The sequence below is a fragment of the Harpia harpyja genome, chromosome 19 (genome assembly GCF_026419915.1).
Source record: "Harpia harpyja isolate bHarHar1 chromosome 19, bHarHar1 primary haplotype, whole genome shotgun sequence".
In the NCBI taxonomy this organism is placed as follows: Eukaryota; Metazoa; Chordata; class Aves; order Accipitriformes; family Accipitridae; genus Harpia; species Harpia harpyja.
The window spans coordinates 5,710,898-5,728,602 of record NC_068958.1 but is presented as its reverse complement, the minus strand read 5'-3'; the positions used below and the strand labels follow the sequence as shown (position 1 = coordinate 5,728,602).

The 17,705-nt window shown below is 45.7% G+C and overlaps 1 protein-coding gene across 8 annotated transcripts in view; it reads right to left on the bottom strand.

Annotated features, from left to right (window-relative positions):
• Positions 1-12,099, bottom strand: part of RAPGEF1 (Rap guanine nucleotide exchange factor 1) — a 90,828-nt gene extending 78,729 nt beyond the window's left edge. For 5 of the 8 annotated variants that reach the window (XM_052814595.1, XM_052814598.1, XM_052814596.1 and 2 more), the window contains exon 1: positions 11,837-12,099. In XM_052814595.1, the coding sequence (XP_052670555.1) occupies positions 11,837-11,861 (25 nt within the window). In that variant the 5' untranslated portion in view covers positions 11,862-12,099. Of the gene's footprint in view, positions 1-9,969; positions 10,210-11,836 lie in introns of all 8 variants that reach the window. The other 3 variants (XM_052814602.1, XM_052814603.1, XM_052814597.1) reach the window with 2 other exon arrangements.
• Between the last annotated feature and the right edge of the window lie 5,606 nt (positions 12,100-17,705).

Genomic DNA, 17,705 nt, shown 5'->3' with positions numbered 1-17,705 from the left:
GGAGCTCCAACAGACTGGATGACCAATGGCTGTCACCTTTGATGCTATCACTTATATGAGCCCTAAGTACTTACAGACCTTGAGAAGTATCAAAACAATGACATAAGCGATCAACAACCTTCCAACATCGTTTTTGTTGTTACTAGCACTCTTATACACCCTGTTGCCAGAGACTCTCCGGATTTATAGATAAACTCATCTGCCCAGCTTTCAGAAATAATCCCTCAGTCTCCTTGGTTTTCCCTTCTCTATCATGTTAACTTCAACCAGAACAAAAAGTACAAAATACTCATTCAGGTGGTAACCCTGAACACAGATAATTGTGGTCAACTGCCAGGTAAGCATTTTTTCCTTACGCACATAGTAGAAAGCCACAACAATCCCAACAACCCCAGGCAGCGACGCAGGTTACACCGAAGTCTGGTCCAAACGATGGTTTTGATCCCTTGGACCTTGGCACTCTGCAGGCTGCCAGCCAAATGGAAGCTCAGAGAGTTCTCCTGTGTATCACTTGTGGTATATCTGATGTCTCCAGGGAGCCCTAGAAGTATTACAGTGAAAAGTACACCTCAGATTTGAGGTCTAATGAACAAGGCTGTAATTCGGGATAAAACCTAAGAGTAAGAGCTGCCAATGCATATTTAAAGAATTTATACAAGTGCTTTCACCTGAGACAGACAGGAGCAAAACCATCATTGTTTAAAGACTACCTGGAAATACACAGACAGTAATGAGAACCAAATTCTCTCTTTGCATGGTTTTTAAGGGTTCATTTGCCCTGCCATTTTTACCAGGATATTTCGGCTTTTAACAGCAGCCTACCCTTCACTGTCCTCAATTGGCTTCTCTGAGCTGTCCCCAGAAGACACACATATTTGCTTTTTTCCAAAGGATTTTGCTCTTCCTTGGCATTCCCTGTTCCAGACCAACCAGTTCACAATTCAAGTAGTCTTTGTTCTAGCAGCAAAGGAAAACATTTTTTTTTAATCAGTGTTTTTACCTTCCAGCCTGATGCTAAATCATCAGCTGATGGAATGCAATACCTTGCGTCTCTCTGGGCTGAGCAGCACAAGGGAAAGCAAAGAAATTCAACTTTAAAAGGTCTAGTGTCTGCTTCATCTTTGGGAACTAACAGCAAATTAGATAAAAGTGTTGCCAGCTCACAGACCTGCCACCAGCAGCGGGGTTAATATTAAGCGAGCTATTGCAGGCATCCCCTTTGTGGTACGTAAGGTTCTTTCGTTAGTTCTCTCAGCAGTGACTTGCATGTGAGATGGGATTTTTTCGGAGGCAAGGGGTCAGTCGTCTTCTAACCCTGGTTTCCTCTGCAGAGAGTCATGCAGTCTGAGGGGTGAACACCACGGCCACACAGCACGTTTGCTTTAGCGCTGTGAGAAACAGGCGATCCAAAGTGAGGGTGGCAGTGAAGAAATGCCTTCTGCAGCACTGCCTCAACCAAAGACGTAGCAAGCCATTCGCTAAATCAATGCATTCAGCTTCACATAACTCTAGTATCAAGCACCATCTAAAATCTCTTTGAACAGCTTCCCAACAGGACAGAAACCTGCCCAAGGCTGTGATTCATCTCCCCCAAACTTAGCTGGGTAAATGCTAGGCATTAGGGTCTATGCTAGCCACGGTCACCACAGGCTTTTCCTATAGTCTCTGGTGAAAGATGTGCATTTCCAAACCAATATAACCAGTAGTAAATCCTTCTGACAACTGCTGGAATCCATGAGGGACTAGAAATTATTAGAACAAACATTATACAGAAATAAAAAATATTTTTAGACTTTGCATACACAAAATTGTATCTATTTCAGTATAGGTGCAATTTTGAGCCAGCTTCACAGAACTGACTACTTTTGAGCAAGGATATTCTTAAATCACCATAAATCTCTCTTTTATGAATTTATCTTGCCTTCGTAAATTTAAGAGGCAAAACCTTAAATGACACAATCAGTTTTTAACTCATACAAGTGTGGTGGTGCAAGTTTAGTGGAGAAATGAAGAGAAGTTTCTAGGCCATAAAGAATTTATATCTATTCATTCTTAGACCTTGCCTATACATGAAGGTTGCATCAATTAATCCAGCTGAGGTTAAACTACAGTAGCTCACTGCACAATTTTCTTGTAAGTTTTCAAAATACAGTCAGATTTATTGCATGCCTGTGAATTTTACAGTGCAATATAAACTAATATGAGACAAGTTTAGACCGACAAAATGCCTATGCAACTGAATGAGCATAAGATCATAACCTTAGTTAAATCATGAAACAGCAAACTACATCAGCCAGGTCTTATTTAAAAAAAGTATTTTAAAAAAAGTATTTTTCTATGAGCAGCAAAACTAGTAAAACTCTATCTGTTCTTCTTCCAACACAAGAAATCTAGCTTCCTTGCATCTCCCTTGGCACCTCTCTGAACAAGAAGCACCATGTGTGTTAGTGATTCTGAAATGATGTGTATACCAGTTGACACTGGATAGCCAAATGGAGTATGGGACAGCTACATTTTCCCTTTTGCCATAATGAAGGCACTATCTGTGGTCTCTTTGTTCTACTCGGTCTTCTATAGAACATGTGCAGAAGTTTAAACAAATTTCTAATATCAATTCCTCTGCAAAATTTGCCTGAAATTGGCCAATAGGTCCAAGAGTTCTAACATAAGATGGATGAGCCATCACTATTTCCTTATGAAAAGATGCTACAGATTAAGTAAGAGAGGTACAGACGTAAGAAGCAAGCTTACCTCTGAGCAGACATGCCAAGTTATGCATCAAAACTCAGTGGTTCTTCTTTAAAGAGATACTGTGTACCTGAATATCACAAAATTGGCCATATGTGAGAGAGCCAGCTCACTGTAAACAGTGTACTTTAAATACCATTCCTTATATTCATTAGAGCGTTTTAACAGGGTGGTTCTACAACTTTCTGAAGTGTCTCTCCTGTAAACTACAACAGACCAGACTGACAGAGCAGGAGACAGAAGTGCCACCATTTCCAGTGACAAAGAGTAAACAGCTATTCACAGAGCAAACAGAAAACTAAGCTGAAAACAGAAACTCCCCACCTCGGTTTGTCAGTTATATTCTCCTAGGTATTGCTCATAAAGATAAAAGATTTTAAAAAAACCCAAAAAACAAAACCAAATCAAAACAAAAAACAAAACAAAAAAACCCCACCTCATGTGACTTTCAGATGCATAATGTTTTTGGGTACTGCAAATTTCTCCCATATAGTAGCCCTGGAGAAGCAATTCCACGCAGTAAAAGAGTAAACTCAACCCCTGCACCACTCTTACCATGCTCCATCAAAAATCTGGCATCAGACTTAACATATGATTTCACGTGACCTTTGCAAGTATATTTATACAGACAAACCACCTCCTGCACACACCAGTGCTCTACATTTCCTGTAAGTCCCTGTAAATTCATAGATGAGCTCTAACTAAACCTGTTGGTAGATCTCCCTAGTTCCTCAAACTTACTATTCTTGTTTAAAGCTTCCTCTAATTAGAAAAGCAGAAAACATAGACTTAAAAAAATTAAGATGGAAAAAATATATCCAAACAGGGATATTTAATTTCTTCGTATATGAAAGTTGCAGCACACATCGCTCACAACAATGAAATGCAAGGTTGCATTGTTAAGCAAAAAGTGGATGGGAACCATCCGCACTTTATCTCCCCATATTCAAATTGACAAACTTACTATACTTAGAGCACAAAATGAAAGGATAATATATCACCCAAGGAAAACTGTGTTTCAAACAGTATTGTCCTGCTAACTGAAGCCCACCATCGGATGGATTCACTGAGCACTGCTGTCTGGAATTGGTTTGAATGTACTATACAACCAGAACTAAAATATTGATTTCCCTGGGTGCCCTTTATTACATGCTGTTTGGTTTGTAAAGGAAACTTTCTAAATATGGAATTAATTCCTGAGGCTATTTTACCACCTCTTGGGCAGTATGGACAGGACAGATTGGTAGACTGAGAAGCACAATAAAAACATCAAAAGGTAGGGGATAAAACAACACATGCTGTACGTTGTGAACACACTCCTTTTGCTCCCATTTTAATTATTAAAGACTACCTGCAAACTACTGTTTAACAGATATAGAACTACATATTCAGTCTCTTGGTAAAATTCTATCAAGGTTTAATCAACCAAGCTGCAGCATCTGCTTACTCCCAACTTTACCAGCCATGGGTAACTATTCTTTGATTTTAACCTCTACTGATTTTTTCCTTTCTTTCCAGAAGCCCAAAAAGAAAATTATCATCTATTTTCTTTCAAAACCCAAGATTTTTGTACATGTGAGGGATGAAATTAAAGATCTTGTTTAGAATATAAATGGGACTGGTTCAGTGAATATGTTAAGTATGCAACAAAGGGCATCCCCACATGAAGCCTTCAGAGAGAAAGAATGAGAGCATCAGGGTGGCAAGCAAGCTTTAACCTTTCTCCCTCAGCAGAATAATGAATTAGTATTTCCTTAAGAGGCACTGATGGCCACACCAAGATGTTAACTTGAATCACAAAATGCACAGTATTTTCATGACACCAGAAAAGCTCTACACAAAGCAGCAGAGACTGTCACCCAGGTAAAGTAAGATAATGCAAAACATGCATTTGCTTAATTCAAAGAGCCTCAGCCCCATAATTAAGAATTCTCTTCTTTGGGTGCCACCCATGCTCACTTGAACCTCTCAGTGGTATAAAAGGGGAACCAAAAAAAATGAAAGAAACCTGAAACCAAAATGCTAGCCAAGGCTTAGAATCTCCATACAGCTCTTGCCCATTCTCAAATCTTTTACTTTCCTAAATACGATGAAATAGAAAGCAAGTATAAGAGAAGCAATTCTCCCAAATACCGCTGATATTGTATCTCCCACAGCACTAAGTAAGTGAACACTCTGATACAGGCCATCTTTTTATTATACTTGTTTCTATTCACTTCTTCCTTGCTCTCAACATGAAAACATTATCTTACAAACTCCAGAGAAGGTGAGCTACGGTAGCATCTAAAACAGCAAACAGATTTAACATCAAGAGACTGTTTCAAAGTTGAAGAGCTTTAAGTGAAATATGCAATGCAAATAAAAGTAGACCAATAATCTGATCCATCAACTTTCTCGGGTTGCTTCACAGAATATGTGGGGACATCGCTTCTCTCTCACATAGATGAAATTGTTTGCTCTAGCAGTATCAATGTCATGCACCATAAGAAAAGATCGGAAATGTATTTTTAAGAGTGGATGCAATGGATCAGGTAATATAGCTGTAAATTTGTCAGGCTGCAGTAACGTGAATAGCAGAACTGCAGAGCATTCCTTTGGCAGCACGTCCCAACCTGCAGGATTCCTGCAGCTTTTCCGGATTGCTGAAATTCATCTTCTGTCTCTTTGCCTTGGAACAGACTCCCATGAAAGCCGCTGGGAGCCTCCTCCTTGCCCGCTTTCCCTTTTTGTCATCTGTCTTTTCCTATCTGCTCTACTTGCACGCAACTTAGCCCACCATTCCCTCCTCTTCTAACATCCATGGGTTGGGCATCCTCTCACTTCTTTTCTGGTCTTTTCAATCATTCCATCAACATCTCCACTTGCGATGTCCCTTCTTCCTTCTCTGGCCACCTTTTTATACACCGTGGAGTTCTGGGGCTGCAAATTCAAACTTGCAAAGGTGAATAAATTGAGTTTTCCTCCAACCAGCTCTCCCTTTTCCTCTAATCTCTACTAAAGCACTGAGAACAACACACTGCTCTCCATAACCATCCCCTCACCCCATTATGTTCTACAATATCTCTCAACTGTACACCATGAAAGCCAAGCTTTGGTTATTTAGACAAAACTGACAAAGAACAAAGCTAATATTCTTGCAATAGGTGATTTTAATACTCCTTCCATACTGCTTCCATGACAATGGCTGAATCCTATAGTTTGCTAACCTTAATAAAGAAGAAAAGACAGATGTAACACCAAAGCAGAATTTCCCAAATATTCAGGCACTTACAACACAATAAATTTTCAACTGTTTTCAGAGAGAAAAGCCTATTCTGTCACAAATTTGGAAAGCTGAAGGATCCCTCTCCATGCACCAGCTTTTCTCCAGATAATGTAAAGTCTCCGCAGGAAGAATACAAACTGGAAGGATTCATTTCACTGCTAAGCAACAGTACACAGAGGTCAATAGCTCTGCGAACTGGCAAAAGACCGCAAAACTCCAGATCTCTAGTTTCAGCAGAAAAATGTTGGGATGATTTGCCTTGGAAAATGGAACAAGTTATACCCTCTACATGTACCCAAACTGTGCAAAGTGATGGGTGTGGTGAGGAGCAGGAGACAGAAAGAAGGCTATTAAATCACCTTACCTGTAGCTCTGACATGTAATTTGTTGTTTTTAATATAATACATAGTTTCTGGAGTTTTATCTGGCACAAAGACAGGAGATGCTCTCTCTCATCTTACCTTTGCTGGGGTACAAGGATCTTCCAAATCTGATGCTATGGTAACAAACAATTCCAGTTATCACCTCTCAGCAGCCCAACTGAGAACTACCTAGACATCTGTAATACACATAATGATTGAGTGCTTGAATTAAATCTGATTAGCCATCAAATGCCTCTGCCAAGGAAAGGTATAACACCTCTCTAGCTTCTTTAAAATAAAGTCTAGAAAGTTAACACTTCATGTTCCTCCACTTGCAGTTAAGATGCTGTAAACTTCTGAATTAAACGCTCTCCTTTCAAAGGATTTGTAAGTCAACAGCAAAGCTCATTCTGCCAATTCTACCCACAGGCTTTCAACTTTGTAATAAATAAGGTGTTAATGTGTATATATATTTATATATTTTTTTTTTTTAAAAGATCCACACCTTTCCATCAGAGTCTATCTGCACTTACAGATAGAGTTACTAGAATATCAGCTGAGGTATCAACTGCAATTCAAAACTTCCAGAAAGATGAACAAAACCCCAAGAAAACCTGAAAAAGCAGTTCCAGATTGACTCCCTTCCCTAGAATACCCAGGATTCTTCCATTCATGCAGTACATTGCAACAAGTAGAGCCATGCTGACAGCCTACAGGTCCCTTCTTACAAATAGAAAACTTTCTCTACAAGTAAAGCAACAGACCTAGATGAGGGACATTTGTGTTATTATCTTGACTGACAGTGAACTTCCACTCATCTCTCTGCTTGCTGGGTTAGCAAGAGTCAGTAAGAGTTACCACCACATAAAAGTCACACCAATAGATATATTTAGTCATTGCGGTTCAAGGAAAACGATTGCTTGCACTGAAAATAAATTTAGCAATTGTTTCCAGTTTCTGCTTTTTCACTGACTAAGGCACAAGCCAGCTGCTTCACATTCCAGTAGACTTCAGCTGTCTTTTTTCTCCACTCCTTGTCCACTTCCTTCTTACAACTGCTATGACCATCTCAATCTTGCAGCAGTTATCCCACAGGCTACATTTCTGAACGCTCCAGTCTTGAAGCTATGCAACAGAACACCTGTCGAGCCTACGACGACTTACAAAAAATGCAAAATTCTGCTCTTTGTGCCTTTTTGTAGGAAACACTAAATAGTGATCATCTTGGACCTGTATTTTGCCTCTACACAAGACTAGACTGAATCGTTGATGCTTTTTAAACAAGTTACGATAAAACACACATGTGATGTTACTATCTTAGCAGCATATAGTAGGAAATGCAGTAGGTGCTAAAAGCCCAAATAAGGAAGAATTGGAACTGAATTGCCTTTAGGGTTGTGAAGTGAGTCTTTAGAAGAGTTTAATTTTCAGATTCCAGGACATTTTACAGAGAATTTTTACTTTGTTTGAAAACGACCAGTAGAGCAGCACTTCCACTGGTCAACTGCAAAACTTCTCACTTGAAAGCCCTCACTTATACTGAAGAACACAGTACAGGGGTGAATGCACAACTGAACCGAGAAAGAGTTCTGCCTAGTAACTCATCTAAACATAACTTAGACAAACTACAGAAAACTGTACAGGTGTAGAAAATATGCAGGATAATTTCCATAGAATGATCCAAGAGATGATAACAGTTCAAAATATATCCTCCCCAAAAATAAGAGCCCCAGGAAACTTCACATTAATACAAAAGCATTCACAGATGCACAATTCAGAATCATGTAAATTGGCGTGGAGGACTGTGGCCAAATATTAAGTTCCTATAAAGATGGGAACAATCTGGCCTCTTGAATTGTTTCTTTTATTTTGCTGTTTTCCTTAAGAATAGAGTTCTCCTAGGATAAGCCCTAGATGTTTATACCACCAATACTGAAGGATGAGACCTCGGAGGTGAATTTGCTTATGAGGCCAATGCTTATGAGTAAAAGGCGAAGACAACAGCATTTTCAATCTGCTGGGAATAAATACGTCCAGTTGAGTCCTGAGCAGAATAGAGATAACTCACTGCACTCCAGGTAGCTAATACTTGAAACAGTTATCTCAAACAACCTTCAGCAGACAGCTATTGAAAAAGCAAGCTTACAAGGGATATGAAAACCTTGCAAAAAATTACAAGATTAAGATTGAAAACATCAAGTAGAATAAACCTTCAAAGTATGGCACCCATATGTTCTTTGGTTTCAATAAAGGGCATTCTTGAATGGACCTGCTTCAAGGAAGAGCTTTTGTTTTACACCTGATGGTGTCTAACTGCTCCCTTATTCTCCCTGAATGACGCAGAATAGTTCAATTCCCTGGAGCACATAATCCATCAGGTAAATAAATACAGGAATTCATGTACTGCCATGGTAACAGGAAACCCAAGCAGAATCTGTGACCTTCTCCACTCTTTCTTGGCACCCCTATTTTGGATTTTAGATCAAAACTGTAAGACTAACGAGGGTGGGAGCAAATATTTTCTGAAAGTGAAGACAAAAAGTCACAGTTCTAGAGTAAAGAAAAATCAATGTTGGATGCCATTCCTTCTCTTCAAGTCAATGAGGATTCTGCTTTGAAAAAGTATCTGGAAGTCTCCTGGCTGGAGCCTAATAAAACAGGGGGTCTAATACTAGTGAAAACAAAATATACCATCTTATTCTACATTACCAGATGGCTCCCCTTCACTCCAAAGCAGTGCTCTGAATAGCTCTACAGTGACCCTTCTGTTGATTAAACGGCAGTACTGAGAGGCTCCAGAGGGAGCCTTGTTCGCTCTTGCTTGGTGGACAGGATGGTAGCTGTTATCTCTAATCATTTATTATTGTTTTTTATTAAGTGCCAACAAGGTGTTTCATTTAAGGACCCAGGGAGCAGATGTATGTAAGATCTCTAGGGATCTAACCCTATAAGGCAACACTTTTCTTCCCAGCAGCCTGACTAGATGGACATGAGAGTCAAACCAAAGCCCAAGCCCATTCCAACAAGTTTGTCAACATGGCTTGTTATCACGCAACAGCCTATTTTATTTACAACATAATGGGTTTTGCATGTATTTCCGTTCCCATAAGAAAAAACCAAAGTCAAATGTACACAAATATGCAGACCTTAGACCTCATAGCATTTGTTTCGTGACTCTGTATCCTTTGTTCTGCTACTGTATACATTTTGACAAATATTATCCCAGAATTACTGTGGTATTACAGACAGTGTTTATTTGGTGACGCTATTAACCGAACTGTTTGTGTCAATCAGAAGCTCAAACACTCAGAAACAGTGATCAAGACTGTACTGCACTGAAACAGCTGGCTTCCAGCCCTCCTTCCCTCCCCTTCCCCACCTCTTCCCCTCCAGTTTATATTTGGACTGGATTTTTTTTTTTTTAAATACCCTTCTTAAATGAAAATACAAGCAGTTGAAAGAGGACAATTTCCCAGATTTACAGTTTCTCTTGTTCAGCAAATCATCACTACGACACACACCCACTAGAAAGAATGCCTCCGCATCAAGGCTTCACCCATTGCATCTTCAAAACTGTACATTTACAGCACTGACCTGGGGACGGATCCTGCATGATGTCTTGAGTTCTTCAATGGGAGTTCAGTGTGTTGCAAAGTCGGGTCTCTAGGTTGCGCAGCGTATGATTTTTGTATGGTATTTTTGGCCTTTCTGTTCTATTGTTTATGGAACCGCACTGCGTTTGTGTGTGTCTACAGAGTCATCTTCCCGCATTTGAACTCTTCACGCTGCTTCGCTGGTGTGGAGTTATATTTACTATTCTCACAGGGTTATTTACTGCACGCGAATAAACAAAACGTGATCACTTATTTATACATCTGTAATTACTGTCTACAGTGCTATCAGCATTTACTAAAATCCCAAGCCAAATTCACCTCTAGCATAAACAAGTGGCAATTATTTTAGAGCTGGCCCCAGGTCTATATATGCTGCTAACACCTTCCTTACTCAGTTACCCGCTTCCCGGACAAACAGTTGCAGTGATATACCAGTAAGCATTGAAAAGACATAGCCAGAATCCCAAAGCAAAGCGTTATGTTGCGATACTATGTAAGGGATCGTGCATCAGATTAACCTATGATATTTCTGGAATAACATTTGTCCCATGATGTGATGCACACTTGTTAGACAGTAACTTAGCGCTAAGAGCTGGAAACATGCCTACGTACTGCACTTAAAAGCCGGCTGCCAGGCAGCCAGACTGCTTATCCCTGGAGGCCGCTCCAGAACTCATATCGCAGGAGAACATATTCGTATACAGTGCAGCGCAGAAGCCAGAACAAACCAGGATCGAATGATCAAAACCAGAAAGCACTGCTACCAACTTTACTGCTTTGAAACAGGAATCTTTCCTAAATCGGTGGCTGCTGTTCTGGAAAGCCTGAAGGCTGTACTTCGCACATCCCAACTCAGGCTGCTACCCTACATTCCCCAGTAGGAAACTGCCTAGCTATTCCTTACAATAAAAAATACAAAACAGCATTGATTTTTCTCTGCTAATTAAATGCAACATAATTAAACTAAATAACTTCACTGCTTGATTTGCAAAACACTAATTGAATCTTTAAACGTACTACTCCCGCTACACAGAAAAACAGGGGCATTCAACCATCTAAAGTGACAACTGAGAACCAGACACGACTCCAGAAGCACAGAGAGACAATATGATCCGTGCTTGAGCGTTTCCTTGTGAGAGCAGAAGAGATCTCAGCAGCCTCCCCCGGCTCTGGCTCTAGGCGAGCACCCCGGGCAGAGGGGAGAGCTTTGCAAGAGAGAGGAAAAAATGAGCAAGTTCCCTCTGACATTTGCCCACGGACTCATCTTTTCTGATCTTGCACAAACACCAGAAGAGGAAAAAGTTGGAGAAGTTGCAATTAATCATTGCGTGTAGGCCCCAAAGCGTTGCAGTGCCCCGGCTTTGCTGATGCTTTGCTACACGGAAAGGACGGCAGGGGTGCGGGAAAATAAAATTAAAAAAAAAAAGGGGGGGGGGAGGAAAAAAAAAAGGAAAAAGCGGAGGAGAAGACAAAAAGCCTGACCCAAACGGCGCCCGGGCAGCCCAGGACCAGCCCCTGGCAGCGCGGCGGGGGCACCGGGCAGAGCATCCCCCCCCCCCCCCCCCCCCCCCGCCGCTCCCCTCGTCGCCCCGGGCCCAACCCCGGCCCGGGCCCCGCGCCGCCTTGACAGGAGCCTCCCGCCGGCCCGGGGCACCGAAACCCGCCGGGCGCGGGGGGCCCTGCCCGCCTCCCCCAGCCCCGCCGGGCCGCGCCAGGCCCGCGGCCGAGCAGCTCCGGTAGCTCCGGCGGGCCGCGGCGGCGGCGGGGCGGCGCTGAGGGAAGGGCGGCGAGCTCGGCCGCCCCGGCGGGCTCCCCCCCGGGCCTCCCGCGGCGCCCGGCCCGCTCACCTGCTTTCTCGATCTTGCCGGACATGTCGGAACCGGGCTCAGGCGCTCAGGCCCGGCCGAGCAGGTAAGCCGGCTTGAGCGGCCGCGGCGCGGGAGCTGCCAGCCGCCGCCGCCTCCCGCCTGCTGCCGGCCGGCCGGCCGCGATCCGGGAAGGGCGCTGCGGCGGCGGCCTGTGGAGCTCGGCAGCGGCGGCGGCGGCGGCGCAGGCAGCGCCCGCCCCCCAGCCCGCTCCGCCGGGCCGCGAGGGGAAGAGGCGGCCCGGGGGCTCCCGCCGTACACGCACACGCACCGCCCCGGGCCGCAGCGCCGCCTGCCGACCGCGCCGGGGAACCGCCGCCACGGCCCGCCGGGCGGGGTTGGCGGCGGGCAGGGCCGCGGGCGGCGGGCAAGGCCCCCGTCCGGCTCCGGGCCTGAGGAGCGGGGCGGGGAGGGGGCTCGAGCGCGGGCGAGCGGCGGCGCCTCGGGGGGGTTCCTGTCAGGGACCGGCGTCCCCTGCACTGGGGACGGGCGGTGCCCTCGGTAGTGCCCCCCAGCCCAGCCCGGGAGCGCTGACAGGGGACTGGCAGGGCCGCGGTGGGTGCCGGCAGCGAGGGGCAGCGTGCTGAGGGAAACCCTCGCCCGCGTCCCCGGAGCCGTCCGGCGTGGCGGGGCGAGGAGCGGGACTCGGGAGACCGTGGAGGTCCGGGCAGCGTGGCGGGGACGCTCGGCACCAGAGGGGCTGCTGCGGGCCCAGCTTCTCTCCGCGGGCCTCCGCCGAGGGAGATGGGGGGAAACGCGAAAGAAAGAGACGTCCCCGGGGCCTCTTGGGCGGTTTTGTCCCCCAAAATGCAATCCTCTGTACGCGGGTCGCGGAAGAGCAGGGCCCCGCCATCCTGTGCTGCCTGGGGCACGTCCCGCCGACGCTCCCGGCCTTATAGAAACTCCTCCGGCCCTTTTCCCGAATTCTCTGCTGTGGCAGGATCTTTCTCTTAGGGCAGTCGGCAGCAAAATTACAGTTAACCAAAGGGGAACGAGGGTGGGATTTGTGCAAACCCCGGCTATGTTTTTTAACTCAGACCGGACACCGGTGCTGCAGCTGCAGAGAATCCTCACAGCATCCTGCAAATCCCCCCAAATCCAGCACACGCAGCAGTCTCGGCTAACGGGAATCCAGGGTTGCCCAGCACCGCTGCTGGAAGCCGCAGACAAGCGCTGTGCTCCAGCTCCCGGCTGCCTTACACCCATTGCTCTGGGTTTGCCCTCCTGACCTACGCCTTGGTTTAAATTTGAGCCCAGGAAGCGGTGGCTGATCTGCTCTGCGGAGAAGTGGGTTTCCTCTAGCGGGAAGCAACAGCAGAGCCGGTGGGGATGGCCCTAGGCAACAATAAAAGGATTATGGTCCTATTTGAAAATTAACTCATTTCTACGACTTAATTAGGGACAAACGTCACAGCAGTACCTTGACTTGCAGGTAGTACCCTGTGCTACGGGCCAATAAACCTCTGAAGCCTGGTGAGCTGTCAGAGGTTGTTTACTTCCCCCTCTAACAGATAAATCATTCACAAGCCTGCTATTTTTGTAAGCTTTACACACACCTTTTAAAGAGACTTTGTCAGCTTGTTTGAGCATCTCACACACCTGGGGCTGGGCACAAGCTAGTGGAGGAAATCTCTAAGAGGGAGAGTATGCATCTTTCACTCTTTTTTTTTGAGAGAGAGAGAGAGAGAGAGAGAGAGGAGAGGTTTGTGAAGAGTTCCTCAGTGCATTTGCTTAATAAATCTAACCAGAAAAGATTTGGGGGCAGATTCTTCTCTCACTTAGAGAGGTGTGAAAGGTAGCTGTCTTGTAGCCACGCCAAGCTGTGCTGACTCACTCATATTAGCGAGCGGTAGTAACTGGGAGCCGTAGTGGGTGATGCTAATGTGAGCAGACCCGACTGAGTACACACAGGAAGCAGACAGTTGAAGTAAGAAGCTGCTATTCTTACACCCTCCGTTTTCAGACTTGGGCAAGGAAGAACGAGCGTGCGTGCAATAATGTGTGATATGAACAGAACAGCTACTAAATTGGAAGGTCTTTTCATAGTCTCTGATATAAAAAGCCCCGTTCTGCCCATGATGTATTGCCTTTGAGGGATGCTGGAGTTTCTCTTGTGCTTTCTGCATTAAGATGTAACTCACAAAGCCAGGAAAACCTGATGCTTCTAAATATCCCATTGAATCGGCTGGGGAGAAACGCCAGAGAGCTGAATGTGTCAGTGTGAATGTGTTGTTATGGATAGAGCCAGGACCAGGAGAGCGGGAGGAGAGCTGTGAAGACAGACGTGACTTTTCATGCTGTTACAGAGCAGCGTGAGATCCTGCAGGGATGTTTCTTGCCGTAAGCTGGGGAGAGAGGACAGGGGATGACAGTAGCTGGTTACCTTCAAGAGGGAGCAATTCTGAAGCATCCTGCAAAGAGCCAATTTTTTCAGGTGCCAATGCTACAACAGGAAGAAGAGGAGGAGAGTATGTCGGGTCCCGGTACCGATGTGGATACCTGCTTTGCTATCAGATGAGAATGCAGTGCTAAAGTTCACCTAGCAGCAAGAGGCATGCAAGAGGGGGGCAACAACTGGAGCTTCCTTCCCCAAACGTTTCTTTGCTGGGAGAAACTACCTAGCAGCAAACCTGCCAGCAACACTTGGCGGACGGTCGGTCTCTGCGTGCAAACCCCTCCAACTGCATCTTCTTCAGCCTTGTCCACTGTGCTGACAGCCACTAGCGAAGGCTAACAGACATAAACTGCAGCCCCACCGGGTTATTTCCTGCAGTGAGTCACTGAACTTTACAACTGACCCACTGAAGAGGGGAAATTGTGCAAGAAATGCCAACAAAATTATTCAGACGTGCAATTAGAAAAGAGCTCTCCTGCCCTCTAGTGCCTTTCCCCTCTCCCGGGCGGCTTCCTCCCACCCCAGCCTTTGCTCTCCTGCAATCCCCCGGCTTGTGGAGCCAGGACTGGGGGGATGCAGTGTCTGTCCCTGCAGAAATCCCAGGATGTAGCGACCATTCATCCCCAAACAAACACAGCTGTCCAAGTGGGTTTCAGTAGCGGGGAATAACACTGATTACATAGGGAAATGCAATTTAACCAACTACCTTCTTGCACGATGGCTTCCAGACCAGCATTGGCCTTGATAACGTCGCTGGTCAGCATGTTTGCAATTTGATTAAGACACAGCCAGCTCCCTGTAAAGCCCTCGTTCCGTATGCACGAGGATCCCCAAGTGACAGATACACCACAATGACCCAATATGCCCCTGCCACCACACATGCTCAGCCCTCAGGGTGGAAAGATTTGCAACTGGAAAGAGGTGAAAAAAAAAATTAGTGGAAGCAACTAAAGCAAAAGGGCAAGATTCTCACCTCCTTTTAATGGATGCAACTCCTCTGAGGTCTTCAGTGGTGGAAAAAATAATAGTGAGATGCCAGTATACAGGGGAAGAGAGGAATTGTTCAGGGAAGGAGAAGAAGAGAGCATGATCGCGGGGGACAGGCTCTGGGTGAGAGACTCAGAGGAGCGATGCAGAAGAAAACAGAGCTGGGAGCTGAAGTAGGCAAGGACAGAGCTTCTGTATCAGTCCCCTGGAAAAATATATACGTGATGTAGGCTGCATCAAACGTCATATAAGCAAAAAAGCACAAATAGGAGACCTTGATTTTGGGTACACCCTCACTTTCACCTCCTTGAGGCAGCCTCAGTGTTTTGCAGGTTTTTCCCGGTGCGACAGCTAACCGTAGCTGCCTGGTGGTCCCAGCTGCGGGCCAGACCCTGGTGTGCTACATCTTGGAATGAGAGACAAGCAATTATTTGGAAAGCTGATGGTCTGGGTGGAGGTTTCCCCCTGTGGATCCCCCCCACCTCGCTGCAGCCCGCGGCCGTGCGGGCTGGTCCCGCCGTGGGTGTCTTACCCTACACCCACACGCTACCGAGCCCCGGGGGGGATTTTCTCTGGTTCAGCTACTCTGACACATGATTGACAGGACTTGCTTTCCACCAGCTTTTTCCTTTAAAAAAAGGCAAGTTTGGGTGCTGACTCTAGAGGGCAGCATATGCCGGCACATGGGGCCGGGGGGGGGGCCGCCGCGCTGACACCCCCCTGTCCCTGCCACAAGCCTGAGCCAAGCAAACTCTCCGGTGCAAGGAGGAGGAAAAAAATCCCGGCACTGGGTGTCCCGAGGAAGCAGCCGTGAGGATGCTCACCAAAGGTGCATGCTGTCCTCTGAGCATAAAAAAGGGGGACGAGGAGGCAGGGAGACCCCGGACTGGCTAGTGAGTGGGTTCATCTCTGCAGGTGGGATATCCCAATCCTGAAACACCTTGATCCCTTCCCTGCTTGGTCACAGACTTTTGGTTTGGGTTTTTTGTTGTTGTTGTTCCCCAGACAAACCTCTGAAAGGGATGAGGCACCAAAACCAAACGTGGAAAATCTCAGCCCAAATCCCCACCTGCTGCCCAGCCCTGTGAGCAGGCGCTCCTGCCGAGGCAGGGCTCTGCAGCCACAGACCCCCTGCCTTGGACTCATTGCTGGCTTCAGGAGTCCAAGACCAACCCAGACAGCCATGCAGGCAGGAGGGCAGAGACCCAACGATGCTTAGGTCACCGGGGCTAGTGGTTTAACCAAAAAAACCCCAAACGCCAAAACCCCTGCACTTTCAGATCTGTTAAAGTGGCAGCTTAAAGTGAAGCTTTATGATGTCCCTCTCTTAGTCTTTTGTGAAAGGAAGTAAAGAGGAAAAAATTTTTTGGCCTCACACTGCCACAGGAGGATGAGGTGGATCTGAGGAGGAAGGATTATTAAAAAGAAAAATTGAGAGAGAGAGAGAGATTACAACTTTTGACAACCCCTTGTACAATTAAGGTAATTAGGAAGGTGATAGTAGAAGGAGAAAAGGCTATAAAGGCTCTTTCTCTGGCTTAATCTTATCCCTCTACTGGGGACTATATTTCACAGTGGAAAAATAAGCGTGTGAATCACCACAAAAATAGATATTGGCTGACACTGAAGGGAGAGGCTAACAAGCTGTCTGGTACCCCAAGGTGTTTCTGTCAGCACTTCCTTAGTGGTCAGACGTCTGGCTGTCCTTTCACCTCACCACACAGGGAGGTTCACATCAATAGCTCATCCTTCTGGGGATTATTGAGATAGTGGTAGGTAATTCAGTAAAGATGTTTGCTGTGCATGGTTGGAGCTCAGCTGCTGACTTTGCTGACCAAATCATGTGTCCATCCTTGCTCTCCCTGAAGAGCAAAAGCAGCTCCGAGCAGGGACTCTGCAGCCTGTCCTGACTCGTGTGCTGTGGGTTACCTTCTGGCTCCAGAGTCTGTGTTGCTGAGGACAGGAAAGGTAGGAAGACTTGTCATGGTTTTGGCTAGGATAAAGTTAATTTTCTTTCTAGTAGCTGGTATAGTGCTATGTTTTGGGTTCAGTATGAGAAGAATGTTGATAACACTGATATTTTCAGTTGTTGCTAAGTAATGTTTAGACTAAGTCAAGGATTTTTCAGCAAGATGACTGGAGGGGTACAAGAAGTTGGGAGGGGACACAGCCAGGACAGCTGACCCAAACTGTCCAAAGGGGTATTCCATACCATGTGATGTCATGCCCAGTATATAAACTGGGGGGAGTTGGCCTGGGAGGGATCGCTGCTCGGGAACTAACTGGGCATCGGTCAGCGAGTGGTGAGCAATTGCATTGTGTATCACTTGTTTTGTATATTCCAATCCTTTTATTATTATTTTTTTTTTTTCTTCCTTTCTGTTCTATTAAACTGTCTTTATCTCAACCCACAAGTTTTATCTTTTTTCCTTCTGATTCTCTCTCCCATCCCACTGGGTGGGGGGGAAG